General features: G+C 52.2%; 2 protein-coding genes across 2 annotated transcripts; both read right to left on the reverse strand.

Annotated features, from left to right (window-relative positions):
- Positions 1 to 1,232: 1,232 nt before the first annotated feature.
- Positions 1,233 to 9,974, reverse strand: LOC142015141 (zona pellucida sperm-binding protein 1-like). Its single transcript, XM_074998561.1, is given in 13 exon segments — positions 1,233 to 1,402; positions 1,994 to 2,116; positions 3,241 to 3,325; positions 3,500 to 3,650; positions 3,737 to 3,926; positions 4,021 to 4,148; positions 4,900 to 4,997; positions 5,081 to 5,265; positions 6,169 to 6,291; positions 7,407 to 7,536; positions 7,940 to 8,061; positions 8,759 to 8,944; positions 9,923 to 9,974. Coding segments are annotated over 13 exon segments (1,743 nt in total).
- A 1,409-nt stretch (positions 9,975 to 11,383) lies between these two features.
- On the reverse strand, positions 11,384 to 21,864 carry LOC142014019 (zona pellucida sperm-binding protein 1-like). Its single transcript, XM_074996016.1, is given in 13 exon segments — positions 11,384 to 11,637; positions 14,712 to 14,832; positions 15,313 to 15,397; positions 16,190 to 16,340; positions 16,428 to 16,617; positions 16,705 to 16,832; positions 17,253 to 17,350; positions 17,430 to 17,614; positions 18,197 to 18,352; positions 18,355 to 18,369; positions 19,078 to 20,026; positions 20,284 to 20,402; positions 21,678 to 21,864. Coding segments are annotated over 12 exon segments (2,382 nt in total). The 3' UTR covers positions 11,384 to 11,637; positions 14,712 to 14,713.
- Positions 21,865 to 27,934: the final 6,070 nt, after the last annotated feature.

The following is a 27,934-nucleotide window of genomic DNA, read 5'->3' on the forward strand; positions in this document are numbered from 1 at the left end:
AGAATTGCAAAGGGCAGGGATTGAAGAGCCAGCTGGCACCTGGCTGTGAACGCCTGCTAGTGTCCCTGGAGGGATCTCAATGGGAGAGGCCAGGATGTGGCTCTGGGGTCCAGTCAGGACACCCAGAAAACCCCCTGAATCATCCCCTGGTTGATGTAGCTCCAGATCCTGTGACTAACAGGTGCTCCCTCTTCTTGCAGGCGCTGCACAAGACCTACATGAAGAGCCTGGAGAGCATCTTCAGAGCCTCCTCGCACTGACACCCACCAGGAACAAGTTGAAGCACTTCTTGGAAATGAGTAGAATGGGAGCGTCTCAAGTGGAGAATTTTAGCTTCACCCGGGGGAGGGCTGCAAAGGAGGGACTGGAGGAGCCATGTTTCCCTTGCGTCCTCCCAGCTTGAACCCAGCCATCCTGCTTTCCCAGAGCTGTGCAATGTTGGGGCCCTTCTGCCTTTTGGCAGCAGGAGTAGGAGCGCAGAGGGAGGAGCTGGGACTGTAAGTCAGAACTCTGCAGGGATCTGTTAGGCACTAAGCAGCCTGGTTGGAAACAGAGAGACTGAAACCCCTGGGAGATCCAGGACATGGACCCCTGAGAAAGGTCACTGGCTTCTCCTTAGGAAGACCCTGAGGAACCTCAAAGAATCAGCTCGTGTCCTATGGCTGCTGCATTTCCCAGAGGGATTGACCCCCTTAGCTGCTCCGTCCATCCTACTAAGGCCTGTGTAGCTGAGGAGGAGCCAGGTCATGTGCTTTCTTCCTGATGCACTGCTCATTAATCAGGTTCAGAGCAAATGCACCAGCCCCAAGACCAAGCATTGTCCCAGCCTGGGAGAACAATACCAGCTCGTGCCCAGCCATTGTTGACAATGGGTTGGGTGGTGCAAGAACTCCCCTTTCAAGCTCTGCAGTTATGTGTCAGCTGTTCCACCCTGAGCACAATGTCTCGGCCCCATTGGCAGGGAGAGATTCATTTCTAGAGCACGTGCGCCTGCCCATTTGCTCTCTTCTGCCTCCTTCCCCTGCAGCACATCCATTTTTGGATGGCATCCAAAGAGAGGTAGAAGAGAGCCAGGGCCCTAGAGAGCAGTGCAGCCCTGCTGCAATTCGCCAGCCACCTGCCAGATTTTCAGGCAAATGACCTTTGATCCCAGCAGGCCTGGTTCTATCAGGCTGTGGGATTGTCATTAGCAAGGGCCCCTGTTTGAAGGTGGAGTCAGAGCTGAGACTCCATCAAGTTCCTCTTCTCCTGGCTACGTGGTTCCCCTGGGGCCTGTAAGGCCCTGTGTTCCATAGCCCACAGACTTGCAGGTTCATGCCCGGAGTCAGGGCCCTTGTGCTGGAGCTGCTCACAAGCAGCTCCTCACAGAGGTTCTTGCCTTGGCTGCTTTGTTCCACTCTCCCTTGGGGGCAGACAGAATGAGGGCTCAACCTCTCACCCCTGCCCCTCAGCGCCTCCTGCAGCTTAGATCCTCCCTGCCTAAGGCTCACAGGGAGGTGAGGGTAAGGGAGCTTGGGCCCACCTGCTCCACCAAGCTCCAGCCTAGGGACTTGTCGGTGGTGGGTAAGAGACCCAGCCATCAGCTCAGCAGGGATCCCCACCACAATATGCTGAGCTCATGGGTTACCTTTCCGGTTCCCCCACCCTGGGCATTGAGTACTTCAGCTTTTCCTACATCATCATATGTCACTAGGTTACCTCCCTCATCCAGTAATGGCCCCACACCTTCTCTGATAAGGTGTTCATTGTTCACATGCCTGTAGAAACCCTTGTTACTCTTCACATCCCTCACCAGCTGCAGTTCCAATTGTGCTTTCGCTTTCCTGATTAGTGCCCAGCATTCTCCAGCCATATGTTTATACTCCTCCTTAGTCAACTGTCCACTTTTCCATTTCTTGTATGCATCTGTGGCCCAGGAACATTTAGCATGTGCCAGTCTAACCAGGTTAGATAGCAGCAACTTGCTGCATGGTTGTCCTACCACAAGACTCACCCTTGGTCTTATAGGCTTCTCTCTCTGACTTGACACCCTCCTGGAAGATCACAGGACCGTGAGAACTCACCAGATCCTGGGGCTCTCTTGTTGCCTTGTTGATATCCAGGAACTGGTGGCCTCCTGGAGAGGAAATGGAGTTCAGAACTGTCTGTCCAGGGCCCTCTGTTTATATGGGTGCATCACATGAAGGACAGGGTCACCAGGAGGAGAGCTGCTCGGGCTCATATTAGAGGTCTTCATGAGTTGCTTTTTGGAGGTGTGGGAGAGGATTGGATGAAAGGCCACTTCACCAGGAGTAACTGGCCCTAGAAATTGTCTCCTACATAGAGTTGTACTACATTAGGCTATTAGCATCTGTTAGCTCTGCAGTAGATTGCAGAGATACATGAACCACTGGACTGAATTTGCTGGAATAAGCAAGTAGCAGGACAGGCAGAACTCTGCTCACCATTGGCTACGTCTACACGTGCACCCAACTTCGAAATAGCTTATTTCGATGTTGCGACATCGAAATAGGCTATTTCGATGAATAACGTCTACACGTCCTCCAGGGCTGGCAACGTCGATGTTCAACTTCGACGTTGCTCAGCCCAACATCGAAACAGGCACAGCGAGGGAACGTCTACACGCCAAAGTAGCACACATCGAAATAAGGGAGCCAGGCACAGCTGCAGACAGGGTCACGGGGCGGACTCAACAGCAAGTCGCTCCCTTAAAGGGCCCCTCCCAGACACACTTTCATTAAACAGTGCAAGATACACAGAGCCAACAACTAGTTGCACACCCTGTATATGCAGCACGGACCCCCAGCTGCAGCAGCAGCAGCCAGAAGCCCTGGGCTAAGGGCTGCTGCCCACGGTGACCACAGAGCCCCGCAAGGGCTGGAGAGAGAGTATCTCTCAACCCCCCAGCTGATGGCCGCCATGGAGGACCCCGCTATTTCGATGTTGCGGGACGCGGATCGTCTACACGTCCCTACTTCGATGTTGAACGTCGAAGTAGGGCGCTATTCCCATCCCCTCATGGGGTTAGCGACTTCGACGTCTCGCCGCCTAACGTCGATTTCAACTTCGAAATAGCGCCCAACACGTGTAGACGTGACGGGCGCTATTTCGAAGTTACTGCCGCTACTTCGAAGTAGCGTGCACGTGTAGATGCAGCTCATGAGGGCCTCTGGCATCAGGGCTGGGAGTTTATAGGAAGCTACTGTCATACCACTAGTGCACAGAGCCACTCAGACTTACTTGTAGCAGCTCCTGATGGGCACACAGTCCTGCAAGTCTCCTGCTGGGAGGGGAAGCAAGCAGAGGCGCTACAGTAGATGTACACCTAAGAAGCCACAAGTGAGATTTGAGTTAGTGTGACTAGCCAAGGCTGCTAGGAAGCAAATCCACAGCTACCAGTTTGGTAGGAGACAGGTATTGAGCTGCAAGCTATTGCATGACTCCACAGAATTCCTGCCCCCCCACTCCACCCCCTTTTTGTACAGAGGCCCCTTCTCACTAGTCCGTTGAGCACCATCTGGGCAGTTGAGTCCACAAAGGCAAAGGTGGAGAGGATGACGTGCTGGTGGTGTGTCGGGAAGAGCAGCTCGGATGAGGCAGGGCCCATGGGCACAAGCTGGGTTCTGTAGTTGTCTCCCAGGAATGGGCACCTGAGGGCGAGAGGGACACTTCAGTTGTGACCAAGCACTGTTCTCTCCTCTACCAATACTCACTAGGATTCTTGCACCTCACTCACCCATCCACCAGGATGGGCCACTGCAGCTGCTCCAGGGGGTTAGTGCTTGGTGTGGCCCAGCACTGGTGCAAGACCAGAACCAGAGAGGGGTCTGTTCTATGCAGGATGCGAACTTCCATGTAGACAGGATCCCTGAGCACCTTCACCACAGGGTAGTCTCTCTCCATGAGGTAGGATCTGTAGCTCAGGTCTGTGGGGGACAGGGCCAGATGAAAGCAGAGCTGAGATGCCTGTGGCCCTTCAGAGGCTGAGATCTCTGCCCTGGGGCAGAAGGGGCTGCCTACCTGTGGCCATGCGCAGCTCAAGGTGGAGGGGTCCTGCTTAGGCAACTGAAGCAGGTGTGGGGGGCAAGAAAACCTTGACCTTCATTGGCAGGAAGTCACTGGCATTGAAGATGCAGTGAGCATGGAGGCTGCAGGGGAGAGAGCAGAGAGGTTTACATTCTGTAAATGCAGATTGCAACTATACTGCTTCTGGCAGTGACCCTATTAGCACTTCAGATGCACAAGGTTAGACCCTCTCAGTACTTGGATGGGTGGGGGAGGGGAGGACAGCAGTGCATCAGCTCTTCCAGACACTCAAGGGTTCTTCACCACACAGTCTCAGAGTGGTAGGAGGGCCTGAGCATGGCCACATGGCCTTCTTGGCCAGGACAGATAGCAAGTGCCTATCCCCTTGTAGTCACATCTCCTGGTAAGATCAAGTTGGCCACTGAGGCAAGTTTCTTCCTGCCAACCCTAAAGTGTTACCAATCCCACAGCGTGGGCCTGTGGGAGCCATCTCAGGCAATATCATCTGTGCTTACTTGTAGTCCTTGGACAGCATTTGTCCACCATTCTTTGTGTGATGTCAGTGATCAAGACTGATGATTTTACATTGCATGTACGGCTGACTGATCCACAAAATGAAGGAGGCTGCCCGATATTGCTCCTATGACAGATCAGCTGTGCTGCATGACACCTCAGAGAAGGTGGCTCCAGTAGTCAGTCTATATGCCACACAGGGACCTGAGACACATTCAGGAGGGGCCATAGTACTAAAGTTGAGGGACCAGATGCTACCTCAACCTGGGAAATAGTATTTTCCTGCTCCCCTTCTAGCGTGGGAGGGCTAGACACTGCTTATCGCTTCTTTTGCTTGTTAGTAGAGCCAGGTCAGCTTACTTGAAGGTGTTGTCCCGAGTGATGGAGCCATCTGGCCCAGTCCGGATGTCTATGCCAGAGATCAGTTGGTTCTCATAGGTCAGTTTGTCCCCAGTGACCTGGCAGAGGAGACAGGAGGTGAGTTGGGGACTAAGACCCTGAGCAGAGCACTTACCCTGGCTCCCCAGGGGCATGTTCTCACCTGAACAGTGGTGCCACACTGGATGAGGGGAAAGCGGAAGATCACAAAAGCCTCTGTCTTCTGGATGGGCTCACACCCAGTTTGGGCATAGGCCAGCCGGACACTGTCCAGAATTATGGGGTGGTCAGACATGTCCCTGGAGACCACCAGAATGAAGTGACCATCCATGAGGCACTGAACAGTGACTGCAATATAGGGGAACAAGATTAAGTGTTGAAACATGGTAACCTTAATAAATTGGAGGAAAAGTACCATGATCAGGGTTAGAAACCACAATTTGTAGTGACTAAAATCTGAGTCTACAGACTGATATTAAACAAGTCACCTCTTAGTCTTCTAAATATCTACTGGGGAATAAATAATGTATAAATGTGACAGCCTGAGGCTAGCCAGCAATTGGCATGCATTGCCCAGGGTCATGGTGGGCTCTCCATCACTGAGAAGTCAAGACTGGATGTTTGCTAACATCTGTTCTAGGACTTATTTCAGGGCGTTTCTGTAGAACACAAGCAATAGGAGGTTTGATGAATGATCACAGTTGTTCCTTTCTGGTTTTGGGCTCTAAAAATAAAAATGAAACTACATAAGGGTAAGTGAAAAGACTGTGGAAAAAAGTGAGAAGTTGGTCTGAAGTGGGTCTGTCCCACAGAAGCTCACCTAATAAACTATTTTGCTAGTCTGTAAAGTCCTACTTGACTGCTTTTTGTTTTGATATAGTGTATGGACTAGCACAGCTTCCTCTCTGTTACTAAGGGTGAGTTTTGTTTGAAACAGCACAGTGCGGCTAATGCTATGCAAGAATGAAGCCAGCCCACAGCTACCCAATCTGATGGTTCTTCCTCTGCCACCGAAGATTTGATGTTTGCTTTCAAGAGCTAAGCATTAGCCAACTGTGAGGTGAGAGGGAGACCAATGTGGGAAGGAATCCCTTTTGTACACGCTATGGCCTACAGTAAGAGGTAGAAAAGTTGTATCCTCGTCTAGGTCACTATCTTATTTTGTCTTGGTGACAATATCTGAGAAGGATGGTGCCACACCAAGCTTCCCAGACTGATGGCCAAGGCTCCACAAGGTGGCAGTTTTCCTACCTGTGTTGCCATAGTAACAGGGAGTAGTTGGGTCAGACTCATAACAGCAGCCAGCCTGGAAGCAAGTAGCACGGTCTGGGGCATCTGCACAGGGGATCTTCCCAGCCACCACATGGCACTGCTCTTGCATGAGATGGGCACTTAGGATAGCCAGGGTGGATTAAGGAGAGTTAGAAATCCTTTGAAGGGAAATCTCCATGGGGCCTTCCCCAGAGAGCTTTCTATTTGAGAGGCCCCTGCAGACATTCAAGAGTACCTCGTTCCTAGTACAACCCTACCCCCCCGCTCAAGGGCAGAAAGAGCTCTCAATGGCTTTCCATACTAAAAAACCCACCACCCTGTGTCTCCATCATAGCCTCAAACCATCCCAGACAGCAGTGTGCTCAGATCTCCATCCGAGACCTCCAGATGCAGGATGTTCCCCTTCTTACCAAGGAGGGTAAAATTTTCAGCCTAGCATTACCCTGAAATTCAGGCCCCTGATCTGGTGCTATGTCAGAAGAGACTGGTTCCATTCTCTGCCACTCCCCCCAAAGAAAAAAAGGTCCCTTCAATAGGGTTGTGGGATCCCACTTAGTTAACAATTCTGAAGCATGTGTTTTTTAGCCAGATCATGAAATGGAGAACAGACTCCTACTCTGGAAAGTTTTCCTTACTACAACAGAAACAGTCACTATCTCCCATTACTGCTGAGAGTAGAAGCCAGCACAACATCCATTATTTACCCATAGCCATTAAAAGAAGTGCCTTTAACATCCATATCTACTAATCCCCACTTTCCTCAATGAGATTCAACTTGGGCCTATAAGCAAAAAGACCTGCTACTCTGGTTAGTGACTCTCTCTCTCACACACACACACACACACGTATTTTACCCCCCCGCCCCCACCAAAAAACTCCCACAGACTTTGGGGTCTGGTGCCTTCCCTCTTGAAGCTTGAGTAAGAGGTAAGTAAGTTTATTTAGGGGACAGGGTGTCTATCTGAAGGAACATTCTCTCTTAGAAGAGTCTCATGTTACAGCATCTATCAGCAATAGTCAGAAACCCATCAGCTCCAATATGGCATCCACAGCAAGAAACAAAGTGCAGATCCCCAAAAGGCCAATGTACGAGTAAGAAGTTGATCATGAAACCACTCATTAGAGGAAACCCACATGGACTCAAAGCCATTTAGAAGTCATACAAGCCTGTGCTGTGCGGCGCCCTGGGTGCACCAGGCCGGGCCACGGCGCAGCACGCATGGTCTCCTCTGGGGTTAAGTCATGCTCAGTGGGCTTGGGGCAGATCATGTTCACATCATGGATGGCAGCGATGGTCCCAGTGCTCTGCAGTTCCTCCTCTCGGGCTCTCAGGTGGCTACGACCATCCTGCAACATCAGCAGAACAGTTAGGAAGGCTGTAGCGGAGAGATCCTGGCTGCTCAGCTCAGACCCACTCCACACAGACTAGGATGGCTAGTTTGGGCTGGGCATATCCCTGCTAGTTGCATCACTTAAGGATCTTTGGGAATTAGAGATACATCTTTAGAATTGTACGACAATCCTGGTGGATGAGTGACCCTGGCACAGGCTGCTGTGACAGGCATAGGGAGGAATCCACAGCCACTGCAGCAGGCTGGGTACCAGTGGATCTCTTCAAGCATGGGTCAATTATGTGTCCTACACTGAGCCAAATCTCTCTCCGCATGGGTCTGTCAGGATTTAGTGGCAGGTATCCAACACAGTTGTCACAGGGATGGCAACACTGACCCTCTTGCGTCCACCCACTCACCTTCCTGAGGACATGGCAGCCATTGTAGCCAGCTGAGAAGATCACCTCCCCTTCCTCACCAGAGGTGACCCAGTGGAGGCAGATGGAGCAGTTGGTAACTTCAAAGGGTGTCCCAAACTCATCTATGGAAGGAGTCACACTCAGACCACCTTCTCCCAGGGGTAAGGAGAGTTAAGACAGCCTAGTGCAGAGACATAGGAAGGCTGCAGTGCATGAAGCAGGTACTTTTAGTCTATCAATGGGACAGCATCTTTGAATTTATGTTACCACCAGTTCCTAAAGTCAAGTTGGTCCTTGTTTGCCAAGTTCTTCCAAAATCTGCCAGGGAGAGCAGAAGGGCTCTGAATCTGAGCAGCACAAGAGCTATCTTACAACCATGTAATGCAATAGGACTATTAGCAGCTGGCCATGCAAGTCCCAGGTAGGGAAGTTCCACAGAGCCAAGCCTGAGCTGGGAGGCCTTCCCACACAGCTGGTGACATCTCCCCTTTTAGCATACAACCCCCTGGTCAGCCCCCTCACCTTACCATTCAGAGAGGCACTATGTAAGGCAACTAAACACCTACAGTCCTCTGCATGCACCATCTAACATCTAAATCAGAAACACTTCCTAGGGCCTCAGGATAGCCACTGAGCTAGAAAGTTGTTGGAAATACTGAAAGATTAGCTCCACGACCAATGGAGGAAGGTGGTCCACAGGCCAGGATAGAGTTGCACAGAAGAGAAAGATCAAAAGCTTCTAAGAAGCCCTCAGTGTGTTTGTTAAGAGGGAACCTAAGCACAGACAAGGGCATCTCTGGCAGCCAGGAAACAACTTACCCACAACTTTGAAGCAGACTGTGTGGCCCTGGCCAGGAAAGACCAACAGCTGCATCCCCTGGTCTCCACAGTCATATTCATACCCATGCTGCAAGATGGAGAAACTGACCCTGCAGAAGTCCTGCTGCCCCAGGGACCAGAGCATCACTAAACCCACAAAATACCCCCAGCCCAGCAACCCCGTGGCTGAAGGGCCCAAGGAAGAAGCCCTGCCTAGCAGCCACTTCTCACAACTAGAGAGGCTGTGAGACCCTGGCTTTGTATGGTGAGTGGAAGGGAGTGGACAGGGTGTGAACTAGATGAGCAGAGAGGCTGCACCTGGGGAGCTGCTGGGCTGCTGTGGAGGGGCCGGGTAAAAAGGGCAGAGGTCAGGGTGAGAGGGAAACAGAACCACTGAGTCCCCCAATCAAACCCAAACAAAAGGCCTCAGACTGAATCCCGCTGTTACATCTCCCTTTGGGGATGTCCCCTCACTGTCCCCCAGTCAGGCTCTGTCTTTCTCCATCTGTGACTTATTCACACCCCTTTTCTCTCACACACTGTGGGGGGGGTCAGTGGGAGGGAAAGAGGACTCAGTCCATCTCTCATCCACTTTGACCTGTGCCCCTTCGATCACCATGAGAGCCATTCTTAGGCTGTGACAAATTCTGCAGGGCATACTGGAGGGGGTACAGTGCACTAGCCCCAGCTCAGTGCTGTGACTTTTGAAGGCAGACAGACTGTGGTGATCTGAATTTAATGGTCTGAATTTGAATGTGGCCTCGCCACCGGTTGTCTTTGTTCTTGGGCACATCATTGGACTTTTACTTTTGTATTACAGTAGCACCCAGAGGGTTCCAATTGAGATCAAGGCCCCATTGTGTTGGGTGTTGAATGTGCATGATGTAAGAAGCAGTTCCCACACTGAAGGGCCAGATTCTGCATCCAAGGCTCATGTTGGTTTCAATGAGACTGTTACCAGAGCAAGTTACTGATCAGCATGAATAAGGGTTAGAGCTGCTCTGCAAAGGGAGTTTCCCCCTGTAGAAAAAGTTAAGTATTTGATACAATGTCAAAATGTTCTGATTTTCAGACTAAAGTGAAAAAAAGGCCCAAAAAATCAACATTTCTGTCCCAGGATTTTCCAAGATCCCATCCATGTCTCACCTCACCTCTATCACTGACATCTGGCTCCTACTGTCACCAGCAGGGTGAGTACACAGTGCTGCTTACTCATGTTCACAACGCCTGAGTCAAGACCCCAGCGACCATCAGATTTGAGAAGTAAGTTTGGGTTTCTTTTTCACCTGGTGGTTTTTGAACCTTTAGCTGACAAAGCAGCAGTGAAAGCCCTCGGGGGCATGTCTGCCCTCACAGAGTGGGAAAGCGGGCTGGGCGGAAGGAGAAAGAACTACCTCAGGGAGCAGGAAAAAAAGAGGAGGGGGCCATCACCGGGGAGCAGGAGACATTGGGATTTTCAGAGGCCAGTAAGAAGCCTGCTGTGTCAGATTCCTTTGAGCCAGAAGCTTGAGGGAGACATTTGGGAGAAAGGGAACCTTGGTGAAACAACTGAGTGTACCCAAAAGAGCAAAGCTGTGTGTCTATGTGTCTTCCCAAACAGCAGGTCCCTTCCCTGTGCCCTTGAGAGCACACTAACCTTTGGGTCAGATAGGCCGGAGGGAACCCTGCTCCCCTGTGTGTGTGTGCATAAGTCAGTGTTTGCCAAATGGGGTTCCGCAAAGTGAAAATAAGGGTTCCGTGAGAAAATTCCACTACAATAGCTGACTCCGCTGCAGCTCACTGCCCTGCTGCCGCTGAAACAGTAGAATTAAATTGAATTGGTTTAACGGCCGGCAGGGCGGTGGGAGAGATGCAGCTGTTAAACCAGCTGAATTTACTTCCATTATTTCAGTGGTGGCAGGGCATGGAGGGGTCAGCTAGGGTCTTTATCAGGAAACTCCCTAACAGTTCCTTCCCACTCCCCAAAAAGCCTTGATCCCTAACTTACCCCACCCACACCCAACAGCCCTCCCAGTTCACACCCCGGCTCCTTCTCAGCAATTATTCCCTCTCCTTGAGCTCCGCTTTTACCTCCTCCTCCCCCCAGTTTTTCCACTGTTGCTGGGGTGCATGGGAAAGAGAGCTTGGGCATGTAATTTCATACGGAGCTCAGTAATTCCTGTAATGTGCCTCCTCAGAATCTATTTGTCAAAAAACATCCTCTGAATCTTTTTAGTTGTCCACATGGTTTACAGCCCCGCTGGCTGGGAGGTGTTTTGAAATAACTGACCCAAAGCAATCAAAACTGGTGTGATTCTGTTGTCATTTTGTCAGATAAAAGATGAGGAATTTGAAAATCGCTTGTGTAGAACTTTTTGGTGAAAAATTCCCGCTTCCCTACTGGAGCAGGCAGCGGACAGCACAGCACAATTGTCTGGGCCAGCCACCAGGCTCTTTGTTTAGTCACTAGGAGACAGCAGGATAAGTCTGCACTTGAGCCAGATGATCCAGTCACATTACCCAGGGTTCTCCTAACCCAAAGCTTAGGGTAACTGTACTCTTGGCAAGGCCCTGTCAGGGGCAAATCAAAGGAGGACACAACACACCTGTTTGATTAAAGATGGGCACAGAGCCAAAGTGCTTTCATCCAAACTTGTTATTTTATTAGTGCTCGAGCACAGCAGAGGTGCAAAGGGGTTGTTACCTGATTTGTCTGTTCCTTTGGGGTCAGTGCATTTATTAGGGTTACTCGTCCGGGGAGGTGGGGTTTGACAACTAGCAACATGCTGTTTGTGTGACTTGTGTTCTCATCTGAAGTGCTCTCTCCCCCTTCTGCCAGTTCCCTTCCAATGGTACAAGCCTGCAGGACCTGGGCTCCCCAGGGCTGGATTCATCCCCCCCTAGAACCAGAGAAACATGCACACAAACATACTAACAGAGCACGTCTGGGAGCGCTGGTTAATCATACTCACAAGCTGAACCCTTATATGTCCCTGGACTCAGTGGGCTGGGCTGGATCCCATGGCCCAGCTGTGACCCTTGGACTCAGTGGACTGGGCTAAGCAGCATGTTAAGCTGCCATCCTCATATGTCCCCACATTCAACACCTCAATAGGCCACTTTCAGATCACAACCATCCTGCTAGTAACCTGCTGGATAAGCAACCACCTCCCCCACCACCCACCCACTCAGGTTTCTGGGCACTTCTGGGATGTTTAGATCAGGTACAAGGAGCCTTGCTGCAGAGTGAACACGAAAACCAAAAGCAACTTCCCAAGGGAAGGGGAGAAGAAACCAGCTTTAGTTCCCGGTAGAACCCCAACAAGAGAAGCCAAACAAACTGAACAGTTACAATATAAAATTCAACTTAAATCTGTTTATAAAAGTTAGGGCTAGCAAACCTAAATGGCCCTATAAGGCAGGATCAGAAGGCCATACTGAGAGAGATGATCTCACTATACTGTGTACTTGAATCAAGGGAGAGTGCTAGGTGGTGATAGCAGCTGAGGGGCAAGAGAATGTTGGAGACAGGTGGGGCAAAGATGAAGTCCCCATAGAACCAACACAGAATTTAGATCCAGGAATCAAAACATTTTACTTAAGCCTGGGTAGGGAGTTTTGAAGAAAAGGAACCATGGTTTAAGGGAGAACCTTAGACTTTACCGTTAAGCTGCTGATTTAAGGAACTACACTGAAGTTGTAGTATTTAGGCTAGCTAGTATGAACTTCTCATTCCTGGGTATGCAGAGGGGGTGTTCCTTGGAAAGACTTTATGGAGCAATTTGGCAGCTTTGATATTTTGGATACCCACAGAAGGATTTATTACTAGAGTTGGTCTGATGACTGCTCAGCTGGGTGCTTAAGTGTGGATTCATTAGCATCTGGGGACAGATTTCCCATCAGGCAATGGTTCTCAGCTTTGTATAGCCTTGAATTCAGTGATTCTTTTGGACTTCCTGTTCTCCATTCTGCTTGCTGATTGAGGTGCCTTTTTGTCCCCTTTTATGCAAAGGAGGCTGGGGAGTTTTCCCTGAAGTTACTTTTGTCTTCCCCTCACTTTCCTTTTTGTAAGTCTTGCTTCAGATTGGCATTGCTCCCAGCAGAAGCTGGCAGGGGGAAATCTGAAGCTAGCTGTTATATGTTGGCTGCCTAAAAATACACAGCTGGTTAGTAACACTCAGAGTACCCTGAACAGTTCATCACATAAGGGGGCCTTAAATTCTCAGAAAAGGTTCAAAAGGCCAGCTGGCTGCCCATCACAGGAGATTCCAGGAGCTGTAAGTTGTCAGTCAAACTCAAGCCTGTCTAGATCTATTAGGACTGCAAGTGAGAAAACAGAAAAACCTGAAGCAAGCATTTTTCATGTGGTGCAGGAATACCTACACAATATTCCAAGCTATAACTTTAGAAAGGTGTTAGAATCAGAACACTGGGACTGGAAGGGACCTTGAGAGGCCATTGAGTCCAGCCCCCTGCCCCAATGGCAGGACCAAGTACTGTCTAAACCACCCCTGAGAGACATCTAACCTGTTCATTCCACAACCTCCCTTGGCAATTTATTCCATTGTTTGACCATCCTGACAGTTAGGCAGCAGGGTCATGCTGACTTCTCATGGTCATCCCTCTGCCCTGACTAGTTTGCTAAACCTGCCATAGAGACCATCAGCCACTTGGGGCTGCAAACAGCCCCTAGGGATTCCCTCTAGCCTGCACACCCCCTCACTCCATGCCCTTTTGACATTGGGCTTGTCCTTTTCTTCCCTCCTTGGCAGTAGGCAGGTTTTGAAAGGGAGGACCAGGCCATGAATCAACTGGCTGCTGGTGCACTGAAAGTGGAGGAGGAAGAGTTGGGGGTATAGAGGGCAGTGTGGGCCACTGCCTCTGGCCCTGGTTGTCTGTCACTGGAGTAGGTACTGTTGTGTAGGACTGGTGGCGGAGGGTCCCTAACCCTGCAGTGTTTGCAGACTGCCCCTGCCCCATCCCCCTCCCCTGACTCAGTTTGGGGCAGGAATTTACAGGGTTGGCTCTAGGCTTGTCTACCCCTAGAAGTGCCTACCCTGTGTTTTTGACCTCTGCGGTGGATGATCTGATGGTGAGTGCCAGCTGGCTACGTCAGCTACCTTCAGCCCTAGAGATCAGTCTTGTGGGGTAGGGCTGTGCACAGGTCCCACCTCTGGCCTATTGCTTAGACAAGCTTACTTACTACCCTCAGAGGACCTCTTAGGCCTACCTCTACTTTGGCCCTGGGTGGGATAGAGGGAAGGTAGAGTGCCACAGTGCCTTTGAAGGCAACATATAGAATACTGGGAATACTGGTGGGGGGGAATATGAAGGATACCACCTTTGTAACAGTCTAACACAGCCTAAAACAATGTAACTGTGTCCTAGTTCTTCCCAAAAGTATGGAGACCACAAGCCACAGGTAGGATCCAACCTGTTTTATTGGATTTGCTACAGTGCTCCTTCATAGGGATTTTGAGGTCCTGTCTTCCAGACCATGACCATTTTTGTGAGGATGGAGACCAAAACCACCAGCAAGAGCCCAGCCAGGAGAACAGGGGACAGGCCCAGGCTACTGTGGGAAAGTAGATTACAGCTCAGATGGAGAGGCAGAAATAGAAGGCTATATCCATCTCTTCCCTACCTCTGGTGGTCTCCCTCCCCCACCCCCAAGGAGGGGGATTCCATCGTGCCTCATTCCTAAGAGGAAGCAAGCAGCAGGTTCTGTGCACTGCTCTTCCCCACCAAGGCCACTGCAACCTGGCAACTGAAGGATAGAAGGGAGTTTGTGCATCTTTTGCAGCTGGCAAACTTCTGTTCCTAGACCTACAAGGTAGGTTGCCAAGTCCACCCACACCTTGCTCCTTGACCCATCAGCAGGAAGGCTTGCCTCCCGTCAGACAGCATGTGGCAACTTCAGGGACTGGTTGCCACTGCAGGAGTGGTGGGCAGGGGCAGATCTGAGATCAGTTACCTTCATTCCCCAAATAGCTCTGTGCGCGCTTCTGGGCTGTCCTGGAAGATCACAGGCCCACTAGAGCTCACCACATCAAGTGGGGCTGCTCCATTCTGGATCCTCAGGAACCGACGGCCTCCTGGAGGCAGAGGGCAGAGAATTAGCCTGCAGAGACTCTTCAGGGCTGCCAGTAGGCCACAAGCAGCAAGATGAAACTGAACTCAGTCAGGGCCAGCTGCTGGTCTCCACTCAACTCTGGTCCTCTGGAACTATGACTGCCTGGGGCAGGGGCTAGAAGCTCCAGGTATGTTTGATGGTTCCCCTACAGCTACACCAGCAGGTCAGCCCATTGTTCCCTCATCACTGCCATGCAGGGGAGGGGAGGAGAGGCATTTGACTGTCAGATGCATCTGTGCAAGAAGTGACAGCTTGGCAAAGCTCTGTGGAGGTGTGTAGTGACTCACTTGAGCAGTGAATCAGCTGCATAAGTCAGAACCCAAACTGGTGTTTAAGCTCCTTGCTGTGCTGCGGACTGTTGAGCCAAAGCTAGGCTACAGCTAGGGAAGGTCTGGACCACCACCAGCATGCCACACCCAGGCCTAGCACAAAGATCACTTACTTGCTGGCATCCCTGATGGGCATATGGTCCTACAGGGCTCCAGCTGGGATGGGGAGCAGACAGAGGCACTACAGAAGATGTACACCTACAGACATGTCAGGAACCCAAGTTAGATAATGCACTAGTCAGTTGTCTAGGCTCAGCATGTGCAGTGCCTCAAACATGCATCTTCGGGGGGACTGGCCCTGTTAGTTTTTGAGCTCAGATTAGGGACATCCCCAGAGAGGATGCAGGCCCAGAATTACAGTGACCTAGCCCTGGCATTCAGCTGATGATCATGCCACTAGTACACCAGAAACCACAGAGGTGACCATATGTATGAGTTACTGGAGACTTCCTTCAGGTTTTTCTTCTGAGCAGGGAAGACTTTTCTGTTCTTGGATTCAGAATTAGGGTGGGGTTTGTCCACCTCAAGGATGCCCTACTGCAGCAAGCCCAAGTTCTAGGCTCTCTCAAATGTGAGGGTTGGTGGACAGATGCAGGTTGCAGCTGCCACCACTTATGGTCACTTATAGCCAGTGTTACATCTATATGTACTCAGTTTAGCTCAGCTGTGGGCTCTGAGTACGCGATCAGGGAGTCAAAGCTGTCCCCAGCTTCTGCACTGTGCATGTCAGTCATTGTGGGGCTCAGGACTTGTTCCTGCCCACCAGTGAGATGATCACTGCTCCTGAACAGAAGGACAACATTGAGTCATCTGGCTCCATGCCCTTATCTCCCACAAGGCCACCAAGGCCCTGGGATTCAGTACAGGGCTTCACATGAGTTGCAACCTGACACCCCATGAGGTGGATCTTTTCCAGTCGGGTCTGCTGTTCAAGAGGCTGTGAGGGATTACCCTTGGGTTGTAGTAGGAATTCCACACACACACACTTACCAGTCCCTCAATCACCATCTGGGCAGCTGAGTCCACAAAGGCAAAGGTGGAGAGGACGAAGCGCTGGTGGTGAGTTGGGAAGGGCAGCTCAGATGAGGCAGTGCCCACTGGCACAAGCTGGGTTCTGTAGTTGTCTCCCAGGAATGGGCACCTGGGAACAAGGAGGGGGTAAGATCTGAGCTGGTTCCAGAATCCTCACTGCTCAAGATCCAGAAGTCCTTTCATCTCAGCTACTCACCCATCCACCAGGATGGGCCACTGAGGCTGCTCCAGGGGGTTAGCGCTTGGCGTGGCCCAGCACTGGTGCAGGACCAGAACCAGAGAGGGGTCTGTTCTCCGCAGGATACGAACCTCCACATAGACAGGATACCTGAGCACCTTCACCATAGGGTAGTCTCTCTCTGTGAAGTAGGATCTGTAGCTCAGGTCTGTGGGGGAGAAGACAACCAGAGCTGAGATGCCTGTGGCCCTTCAGAGGCTGAGATATCTGCCCTGGGGCAGGAGGGGCTGCCTACCCGTGGCCATGCGCAGCTCAAGGTGGAGGGGTCCTGCCTGGGTGAGTGGAGCAGGTGTGGGGGGTAAGAAAACTTCAGCCATCAGAGGCAGGTAGTCACTGGCACTGTAGATGCAGCGAGCATGGAGACTGTAGGGGAGAGAGCCAAGGGAGCAGACAGGCTAAGGTTTGCCAGTCAAGCTAATGTGTATCTTCTCCCCATCCTGTGGCTATGTTTTGCCATGCAGTTTGTGCCTACCCCTAATTAACACACAAGATCCAGGTGTCACCCACTGAGGGCATAAAGTCCTACACAATTGCTCACTTCCAGTTTTGATTAGTAGTTTCAGTGGAAGTGAGGGTCCTTCCAGGAAGCATGGAGTTATTTGGTGGTATTACATGGCTGGCTTTCCACCACTGAGACGGCAGAAATGCAAGTTTGGGTTTTGTGTTTTCAGAAAAGCAGCTGGAACCTAGGGGGCTGCCAGGTCTATTAGATTCTTGGAGGTATGTGTGTCTCACTGAGAGAATGGAAGACTTGTCCAGGGAGGACAGAAATGAGCCACTTACATGAAGGTGCTGTCCCGGGTGATGGAACCATCTGGCCCAGTCTGTATGTCAATGCCAGAGATCAGCTGGTTTTCATAGATCAGTTTGTCTCCAACCAGCTGGAGGGGAATGGAAGAAGCTGTTTAATCCTCTCTAAGTAGGGGAGTTGACACTCCATCTCAGGAGATGAAGTCTCACCTGGACTGTGGTGCCACATTGAGAGAGTTGGAAGCGGAAGAGCACAAAACCCTCTGTCATCCTGACTGGGCTGCACCCTGTCTGGGCATAGGCTAGCCGGATGCTGTCAAGGAGGATGGGATGGTCAGACATGTCCCTGGAGACCACCAGAATGAAGTGACCATCCATGAGACACCGAACAGTGACTGCAAAAAAGCAGCAAGGTTAAGCACGGCAAATGCAGCATGATACTAACACATTGGGGTGCAGGAACCCCCAAAACCCATTCACCATGGGTCAGAGTACAGGTCAGTAGCAGAAGGCTGCAGAAAGGAGAGTTTGGAGCCATGGTACTCCTAATGAGACCCCCTGGGGATAGGCTGGAGCCTTGCAGTGGAGGAATGGATGTTACATAGGACTTTTATGGGAGGATTGAGGCCCGCCCCCCATGTGTTATGGTAGAGTTCAGGCTTGCATTCCTGAAGCATTTCCTCTCCCCCATTACAGCTGGGCAATGGGGGTCATTGGAGTGCTCCCCACTTCCAGTGGGAAGGGCCATGAGCCCAGGTGTGAACATCTATGTGTACTCAGTTTAGCTCAGCTAGGGGCCCTGAGTAAATGATCTAAGGACAGTTTTGATCCCCTGCCTTGCACCCCACCCAGTGGGAATGGAGTGAGACAGCCGTCATTGCTGGCTCTTGTCCAAGCTTCTCCTTCACCCAAGGATTCACATGTTATTTACATACAGTGAGCTCTACAGGAGAGAGTTCCTCCAGCCGGTTCCTTACCAGTGTTTCCATAGTAACAAGGAATAGCTGAGTCAGTGCTGTCATAGCAGCAGCCAGCATGGAAACAAGCAGCCTGGTCATGGGCATCTGCACAGGGGATCTTCCCAGCCACCACACGGCACTGCTCTTCCGTGAGATGGGCACCTAGGATAGCCAGGGTGGATTAAGGAGAGCTGGAGATCCTCTGAAGGGAATCTCAAAAGAGCCTTCCCCAGACAGTGATTTGGAGAGGCCCCGGCAGACATTCAAGAGTACCTTGTTCCCAGTCCAACCCCACCTCCCAAGGGCAGAGAGCTCTGTGGCTTTCCACACTAAAAATCACCGTGTACCCCCATCACAGCAAGAGAAGGTGCAGATCCCCTAAAGGCCAACGTATAAGTTGGAAGTGGATTATGAAACACCCATTAAAGGAAACCCAGGTGGAGTCAAAACCATTTAAAGGTCATACAAACCTAGGCCGGGCTGCGGAGCCATGGCCCCTGGGCGCACCAGGCCGGGCTGCAGAGCCATGGCCCCTGGGCGCACCAGGCTGGGCTGCGGAGCCATGGCCCCTGGGCGCACCAGGCCGGGCTGCAGAGCCATGGCCCCCGGGCGCACCAGGCCGGGCTGTGGCACCACGGCCCCCGGGTGCACCAGGCCGGGCTGTGGCACCACGGCCCCCGGGCGCACCAGGCCGGGCTGCGGCACAGCATGCATGGTCTCCTCCAGGCCAGGCTGCGGCGCCACGAGCCCCGGGAGCACGAGGCCAAGCTGTGGCACCACGGGCCCTGGGCGCACCAGGCCGGGCTGCGGCGCCACGGGCCCCGGGCGCACCAGGGCGGGCTGCGGCGCCACGGGCCCCGGGCGCACCAGGCCGGGCTGTGGTGCCACGGGCCCCGGGCGCACCAGGCCGGGCTGTGGCGCCAGGGGCTCCGGGCGCACCAGGCCGGGCTGCGGCGCCACGGGCCCCGGGCGCACCAGGCCGGGCTGCGGGGCCACGGGCTCTGGGCGCACCAGGCCGGGCTGCAGCGCCACGAGCCCCGGGCGCACCAGGCCGGGCTGCGGCGCCACGAGCCCCGGGCGCACCAGGCCGGGCTGCGGCACCAAAGGCTCCGGGCGCACCAGGCCGGGCTGCGGCGCCATGGGCCCCGGGCGCACCAGGCCGGGCTGCGGGGCCACGGGCTCCGGGCGCACCAGGCCGGGCTGCGGCGCCACGAGCCCCGGGCGCACCAGGCCGGGCTGCGGCGCCACGAGCCCCGGGCGCACCAGGCCGGGCTGTGGCACCACGGGCCCCGGGCGCACCAGGCCGGGCTGTGGCACCATGGGCTCTGGGCGCACCAGGCCGGGCTGTGGCACCAAAGGCTCCGGGCGCACCAGGCCGGGCTGCGGCACCACGGGCTCCGGGCGCACCAGGCCGGGCTGTGGCACCACGGGCCCCGGGCGCACCAGGCCGGGCTGTGGCACCAAAGGCTCCAGGCCCACCAGTCCGGGCTGCGGCACCACAGGCCCCGGGCGCACCAGGCCGGGCTGCGGCACCAAAGGCTCCGGGCGCACCAGGCCGGGCTGCGGCACCACGGGCTCCGGGCGCACCAGGCCAGGCTGCGGCACCACGGGCTCCGGGCGCACCAAGCTCGGCTGCGGCACAGCACGCATGGTCTCCTCCAGGCCAAGCTGCGGCACAGCACGCATGGTGTCCTCCAGGCCAAGCTGCGGCACAGCACGCATGGTTTCCTCCAGGGTTAAGTCATGCTCAGTGGGTCTGGGGCAGATCATGTTCACATCATGGATGGCAGCGATGGTCCCAGTGCTCTGCAGTTCCTCCACTCGGATCCTCAGGTGGTTACGGCCATTCTATACAAAGACAATGGGGTTGATTAAAGCTAGTATTTCCAAGGCATAGAAAGGGCAAGGGGACTGGAAGGGGACTCAGCTGTACTTTTCTGCAGGGGATTGGTGAAAACCTCAAAGTTAGTTGTACATTTCACATTCACTCTGTGGTTGTGGCTGCCCAATGACGCTCTGGGCCAAAGCTAGGGACTGTGCTTTGCTGAGATACGGGCCCAGGTCTCCATAACGGCATTCTTGGTGCTCTTGAGGAACAAACTCACCTTCTTCAGCACATGACAGCCACTGTAGCCAGCTGAGAAGATCTCCACTCCCTGATTAGAGGTGACCCAGTGGAGGCAGATGGAGCAATTGGTAACCTCGAAGGCAGTCCCAAACTCATCTGTGGAGAGAGCGTGAAGGTGGCAGGAAGAGTTTGCCATGAGATGGTTCTACCAGCCCCCTCCAGTAGTGGAGAAGACTATTGCCTCTGAAGTGCTCCTATTTGGAGCAGGGATACTGGTCCACTATATTGTGTGACCTCAGTGAAGCTCTGGAAGGATTGATCCTAAACTAGGAAGATTCTGGCATGAGCTGACCCCTTCTAAGTGGGCAGTGAGGCTTTGGGACACTACCACATTAAGATACTATAGTGATTCCAGTGCAAAGTTGTCCCACAATCCTGCAGTGACTTAGCCTTTGGGAGGTACAAGTTTTGTCTCCTTTGCCTCCTGTTCAGCACTTGCAACAGGAGGTTGATTTTCAGGCAGGGGCATTTGCCATGACCTCAGCTGGAAGGACAGGGCTAGGTCTGGCACTAGTCCACTTAGGCCTAGATACATTCTAGGATCATCCGATCCCACGCTGTGCTAGGAGGCACAGAGGAGAGTGTCAAATCAGAGTGGCTGCAGCTGCGTCCCTTTCTTGGGAGCGTCCATTCTAGGCTCATGGTTCCTCACCCAGCACCACCCTTGGGCAGAGGCCTGCACCTCTCTGCCTCCTGAGAAGTGTTCCCTCTAAGTTTTCCATCCATGGGTAGAAAAAGTCTTATGTGCACCACCCATGGAAACAGGCTGCCAGCTGGGGGTGCTCTGCTAATCAGCTGGGCAGCAACCAAATCTCTCCTGAGCAGCCACCCAAGCACTCAGCTTAGGGAGAACACTGTTTCTGACTAGCAGGGTCCCCGCCTACACTCCAGTACCTCCAGGAAGCCAGGCTGCTTACACAGCCAGTGGCTGCACTCCCGCCGAAGGCAATGGCCAGCAGAGCTCACAGCACCTTCTCAGCCAGTCTATTCTTAGAACAGATGTTGGGTAGTGAGGCCCTACGCAAATGCCAAGAGGTTGACCAGAGGGCCACCCAAGCGCCAGCTCTGGCTCTTGAAGGAGCCAGCCCTAAGCCACTCATTTGAGCAATGCAACTGACAGTTACTGAATTAACCTGAATGCCTCCCCAGGCCAGGCAGGAAAACACCCCATCAGACTAGCCCAGAACTTGGGGTCTAAGTGGAAGCCAGCAGACCCCCTGGGATCATGCCAAAAGAAAGGAAGTGACCAAGATTGGGAGATCACAACCCTTCCCATCTGCCCAACAAAAAACAGCTGGGTCAGCAAAGACCCCAGCTCACAGCCTGGCAAGCTGATAGAAAGGCATCAGAGCCCTCCAGGCAGCTACTTACCCACAACTTTGAAGCGAACAGTGCGGCCCTGGCTAGGAAAGACCAGTAGCTGCATCCCATAATCTCCACAATCATACTTGTGCTGCAACACAGAGAAACTGACCCTGTGGAAGTCCCTCTGCCCATGGGATAAGTCCAGAATCCAGAACAGCACTAAACCCACAAAATACCTACAGCCCCACCCCATAGCTCCAGGAGATGCCAGTAAAACCCTACCCCACAGCCACTGCTCCTAGCCAGCTGCTCGGACTGGGGCTTTATAGGGTCAGTATGGGAAGGGGCAGGGTGTAAACCAGCTGAGCAGAGAGGCAGCACCTGGCTAGCTGCTGCAAAGAGTCTAGAGAAAAGTGCAAAGCTCAGGGGAACGTCAGCACAGCTCCTACCCCCATCTCCAAATGTCTCTCTGTCTCCTCCCTTCCTCCCAGAGCCTATTCTGATGACCTGATGGGAACTGAAGCTTCCCTCTCCACATGTTCTTCCCTATTTCTCTGTTGTTCCTCTTTATGCCGTGGTTCAGATCATGGCCTGTCACAAGAGCTGAGATTTCCTGAGGGGAGGTGGCATGTTTGTTGGGGTTGCCTATGTTAGCAGGGGACTGCACTTCATGCTCTCTTTCCCTCCCACGTCTACATTCACCCTCCTCCCTCCATGTCCTCATCCCTCCTTGCTGCTCAGAGCTCCCAATATACAATCACTGAGCTTCCTGACACCTCTGGGGAGAAAAGTGAGTATTGCTATCCCAAGTAGACAGATGGGGAAACTGAGGCACAGAGCAGCACAACAACATGCCCAAAGTCACAGAGGGGGATTAACACCAGGCCCAAGATTAGAACCCGGAGGTCATGGCTGCATGTGCAGGACACAGGCCAGTAGGTCACGCTGCCTCTCTTTCAACATGGAAGTCTGAAAACCCCCTGTGAGGGGAGTGTGCCCAGAAATAAAAGCAGAGAGGACAGGACGCCATGGAGAAACCTAGTTTGCTAATGCTGGGGGCTTAGCGTCTTTCCATTTTCCACCCAGGAGCTGTGTTTTGAACACAAGCAAGCAACCAGCATCCCCTTCCCCGCCACATCCCCTACACATCTGAACAGGACGACCAGAGGGCCTGGTCCCCAGGAGTTCCATTCCTGGTCCTCGCACAGCGCAAGTCATCAGACTTTGTCTTCTGTTCTGCCCAGTCTAATTCATGAGCTGATTGGCCAGGCTTGCCAGGCAGTATTCTCAGGCCAGTGAAGGTGATGTTCAGGGTCACTCAGATGCTGGTTGGTGGCCCTGGTCCAATGATGGAGGCCTGTGGGTGGGTGGCTTTTACCAAGGGAGCACTGCAGACAGGTGGGACAGTGCTGTAGCGTTTCTGGCTGTGTCCATCCTTCTGACTAACCTGACATGATGGGTGAGAAACAGAAGAACTGAAGATGTCTATGAGGGTGCAGCATCCTGCTGCTGCACCCATCATGCTCACCTGCCGTCCCCACACAAAACCCTGTTGCCCCCAACACATGCCCTCTACTGCAAGCACACATTTCCCATATGATGAGAGATTAATAAGACTGGGACTTTTCAGTAGATACAACTAAGGGGGGGTATTATAGAGTCTATAACATCATGAAAGGTGTGGGAAAAGCGAATAAAGAAGAGTTGTTTTATTCTTCCCATAACCTAAGACGTAGGGGTCACCAAATGAAATGAATAGATAGCAGGTTTAAAACAACATTCAATAAGGACAAGTGCAAAGGACTCCACTTAGGAAGGAACAATCTAGTTCCCACACACAAAATGGGAAATGATTGCCTAGGCAGTAGTAAAGCAAAAAGGTATTTTGGGTTCATAGTGGATCACAAGCTAAATATGAATCAACAGTGAGACATGTTGCAAAAAAACAAACAAACATAATTCTGGGATGTATTAGCAGGAGTGTTGTGAGCCAGACACAAGAAGTAATTCTTCTGGTCTACTCCATGGTGTTTAGGCCTCAGCTGAAGCATTGTGTCCAGTTCTGGGTGCCACATTTCAGGAAAGATGTGGAGAAATTGGAGAAGGGTCCAGAGACAAGCAACAAAAATGACTAAAAGTCTAGAAAACATGACCTCTGAGGGAAGATTGAAAGAATCGGGGTTGTTAAGCCTGGAAAGAGAAGATTGAAAGGGGACATTATACGTGTTTTCACTTACATAAAACATTGTTACAAAGAGGAGGGAGAAATAATGTTTTTCTTAACCTCTGAGGACAACACTGGAAGCAATAGAGATAAATTGGAGCAAGGGTGGTTTCAGCTGGGCATTAGGAAAAACGTCCTAACTGTCAGGGTGGTTAACCAGTGGAATAAATTGCCTAGGGAGGTTGTGGAATCTCCGTAACTGAAGATTTTTAAGAGCAGGTTAGATAAATACTTGTCAAGGATGGTCTAGGTCAGTGGTTCTCAAACATTTTGGCCCGTGGCTGGTCCTGCTCAACACAAACCATTGCCCAGACCACCCTCTAAACATCCACAATGACAAAACACAGTTGCTTATCTCTAAATAAGTATCTCTAATATCTCTTGACCTTAAATACTAAATTATTTGTATTAGTCTACTGAAGCATAAAAACACAGGTGCGTAGCTGTACCATATGGCGGGGGGGTGCAAGGCTGGAAAGCCAGGGCGGGCTCCCCACTGTCGGGAAGTGTAGGGGGGGAATCCAGAGCCTGTGGCTCACCTGCAAGATGGTGGTGGACCTCTAGTGGTCTGCCGACCACATTTTGAGAGTCACTGGTGTAGACGATACCTAGGCCCTGGTGCAGGGAACTGGATTAATGACATCTGGAGGTGGAAGTCCCTTCCAGTCCTGTGATTCTATGATTTTCAAGGTGAGGATATTAGAGTTAAGTGGCTCTTTTGGTGACCCAAATCAGTCTAGCTCTCAAAGGCACAGAGACACAAATATCATAGAATCATAGAACACTAGAACTGGAAGGGACCTTGAGAGGTCATCAAGTCCAGTCCCCTGCCCCCACAGCAGGACCAAGTACCATCTAGACCATCCCTGAAAGATGTCTGTCTAACCTGCTGTTAAATATCTCCGGTGTTGGAGATTCCCCAACCACCGTTTCAACGAGTGATTGGGGTGGAGAACAAGAGAAAAAGAGAGTAAATGGTGTGAATGTGAAAAGGGAGAAAGAGGAGAGAAAACCAGACTGATAAAGTGAACAGCTGGTTGGCAGATTCACAAAATTAAATAAACCCAACTTTATTTTATCCTTTCTTTTGCACTGTTGTCCTTGTTCTTCCTTCACCCCTTTTTCTGGGCTGTCCTTGTTAGCCAGAAGAACAGCCTGGCCCACTTTCTTTAGGTAGCAGCTGACTCCTATCCACAGTTTATTTTTCAGATGGCTGTAGCCTTTCAGCTCTGCTGTGTTGCCTTGTTGCCTATAGGGTATTCCTTCAGAGATGTTTGGGCTCTCACCATGGAAAAGCCCTGGAGTCTGAGACTAAAATGCCCCAGCTTGAAGAAACTGAAAGCAAAAGATGGTGTTTCTGGGGCCAAGGTAGAGCAGCCAGGAATTTGGAAAGTCACAAGTGACATATAGAAACAAAGGGGGAGAGGACTTAATCTCTTTACTGGGCTTAAGGAAAAACATTCATGAGATGGGCCCTAGCTTGGGGTCAATGTGTTTGAAATTGAAACCATTTGCCACTGGCTTGGGGACTTCCAGTTCCCCTCCCTGTGCAGTGTATAGGAATTGGCGAGAGCTCTCTCATGACTCTCACTGTTTGTTCAGCCTGGGCAGGTATGTGTTAGTACCTAGGCTGCCCATGTTTTTGTACAGTTAGTAAGAGGCTTACTTGGCTCGGTGGGGTAGGGAATTCATGGTAGTTCCTCAGCTATTGGGCTGGTGGCAGGGTTCTCCTTGTTCTAGTTCAGCTCCTTCTGAGTGAGAGTGGTGGTAGCTGGGTGCCAGGTTTGGAGTGGGATTCTGTCCTCCAGTCCCCCTTCTCCTTATGAGTTTCTTTCCCTTCTTGTTGTAAAACAAAGGAGAAAAAACAGGCTGGGTAAATATGTGGGGAGTTGGCCTTGGGAATGGATTAGATGGAAGGTCAGAATTTAGGTTGGAGAAACTGGGGGAGTAGGGGGCTAGAAGAGGCAATTTCTCCTTTCTCTGGTCTAAACCTTTCCACTCTTCTCCATGCCCCTCATCTTTCCCTGTCCAGAGCAATGCATCCTATTCCCACAACAGAGAGCAGCTAATTCCCTACCGCCCATCCACCAGCTACTTCTGCCCCCAACATTTAATGAAGAGAAGGTATCCAAGCCCTCTTAGCTCTCTCCTGATAGATTTTTAAGGCCAGAAAAGTGACCATTCAATCATTGCATCTGATCTACTGTGTACCAGAGAATGTCCCCCTTGCACTGAGCCCAATAACTTGTGTGTCTAGCTAAAGTAAGCACTGCAGTTCTATCATGGAGGAAAGCGAACCCAAGGGAGCAGGAGTCTGATCCCCCAAACTCCTCTCCTGCAAGATCTGCTTCTTCCTTGACAGTGTCATGGAGGCCGACGTCCAAGCAGAGGGCTCTTCGGCTGCAGGATAGGGCCACAGGCAATCTGTGGTGACCTGCGGATGAAGCGAGGTGACCTCTTACTCTGGAGCATCACACCCATTTGTGAGACATGCCAGCTGCCCAGAGGAGCACCACCCTTCAGCCACCTAAGGTGTCAAGGAAAAAAGGATGAGAACACAAGACATTACGCCCAGATACGACTTCTGAAGTTATTGTGTCTGCATCTACCCCACCCCCCACAACCAATGGACTGATCTTTGGCAGTAGGAGGGACCTCCTACTCTGTCCTCACTGTCAGTGTGAGGTCCCAATGGTCTCATGGCATTCAGGTGCCCGAAGGGTCCGGGGTTTGTTATGCTACTTCTCCCTTTGCTCTGAGCTCAAGGAAACCTCTGGCAGCTAACAAAGACCCAGAGATGAGGCAGCTCTGGACAGATTTCCACAGTGCATGGCAATGTCTGCTCAGAAGAGCCCTGGCTTGATTGGATGCCACCACAGGGATCTCCCAGTACGCCCATTGATTCCCGGGCTTGCTTCTGAGCGCCCTGTCCCACCCACCGCTGCTTTGCTGTTACTGTTGCTTCTTTCCAGGTCCCAGCCCGAGGCCTTTCAGTGGCTGGGCAGTGGGATATTTTCCTACTTGTTTCTCCTCAGGAGTGATTCTCGCCCTCCATTACTGGCAGCTCTCTTGTTCACCATTCTGCCTTATATGGCCATGGTGATTTTGCTAGACCACCTTCTGCTGGCTGCATGCATCCCATTGGTTGAGCACCAAGGGGGGTGGTTCTCTTGTTCCCTCTCATCCTAGCCTACCAGACAGCGTCACCTGCATGTGCTTGCATGGTTTGGGGGTGATACTTCCACCCTCCCCCACCTTCTCCTCCCCACATATCTCAGTGCTTCTGCTAAAACCAGCAACCTGCTTCTTTGCTAGAGAAATGTCTGTGCAGCCCAGCTTACTGGGGCGTCTGGGGTTCAGTCATGCTGTGCAGCCAGTTCTTTGCCTTTGATGTGTCAGGCAGCATCCACTGGCATCTTATGCCCCGCTAACCTCCAGCCTCCCTCTTCTCCTTCCCCCGCAGACTGTGAGCCTCCTTCAACCGCACTCCAAGCCACTGGGTAGAAATCTGGAGTAGAAACCAAGTGCCAGAAGGAAGGGTGGGAGAGGGAGAGCCGGGGGGGAAACAGAAGCAGGGCAGGGAGAGTGTTTCTCTCCGTCTTCCTTCTTTTCTAGACCACAATCAGGCAGTTTCTCTCGGTAGCTGTTATTGTCAGTGTCCTGCCCACCTCTCATCCTCCCAGTCCCCCACTTGGCGTTGCTTCTCTGCTTTCCCCCTCCTCCAGCGATTTGTCTGTGGTCAAAAGGGCCTGTAAGACTGAAAGGGAAAGGAAAGTGTTTTCTCTGCAGCCAGGCCCCGGGAAAGCCCCTGAGATGGTTCACTGCTGTAAAACCCGAGAGGACAGGAGGGTGAAGCTAGGCGGGGGCGGGGGGCAGTTGCCATGCTTTCTGCTGCCCGAGACCCAGCCTCAGTCGAGACAGGCCTGTCTCAGGGATTCACGCTTTGAGGGTGTGTGAAATCTGAACCCGGCTCCAGCTCTGCATGTCACCAGAGGCCCCTGGCTCTGTAATGGCCTGGACCAATCCAGGAGCCCCAGCTCCCCCCTGCAGGGTACAGATAACTCCCAAAGAAGCTGAAAGGCATTGCTGCTCCTCTGTC

The sequence above is a fragment of the Carettochelys insculpta genome, chromosome 6, assembly GCF_033958435.1.
Source record: "Carettochelys insculpta isolate YL-2023 chromosome 6, ASM3395843v1, whole genome shotgun sequence".
NCBI lineage: Eukaryota > Metazoa > Chordata > Testudines > Carettochelyidae > Carettochelys > Carettochelys insculpta.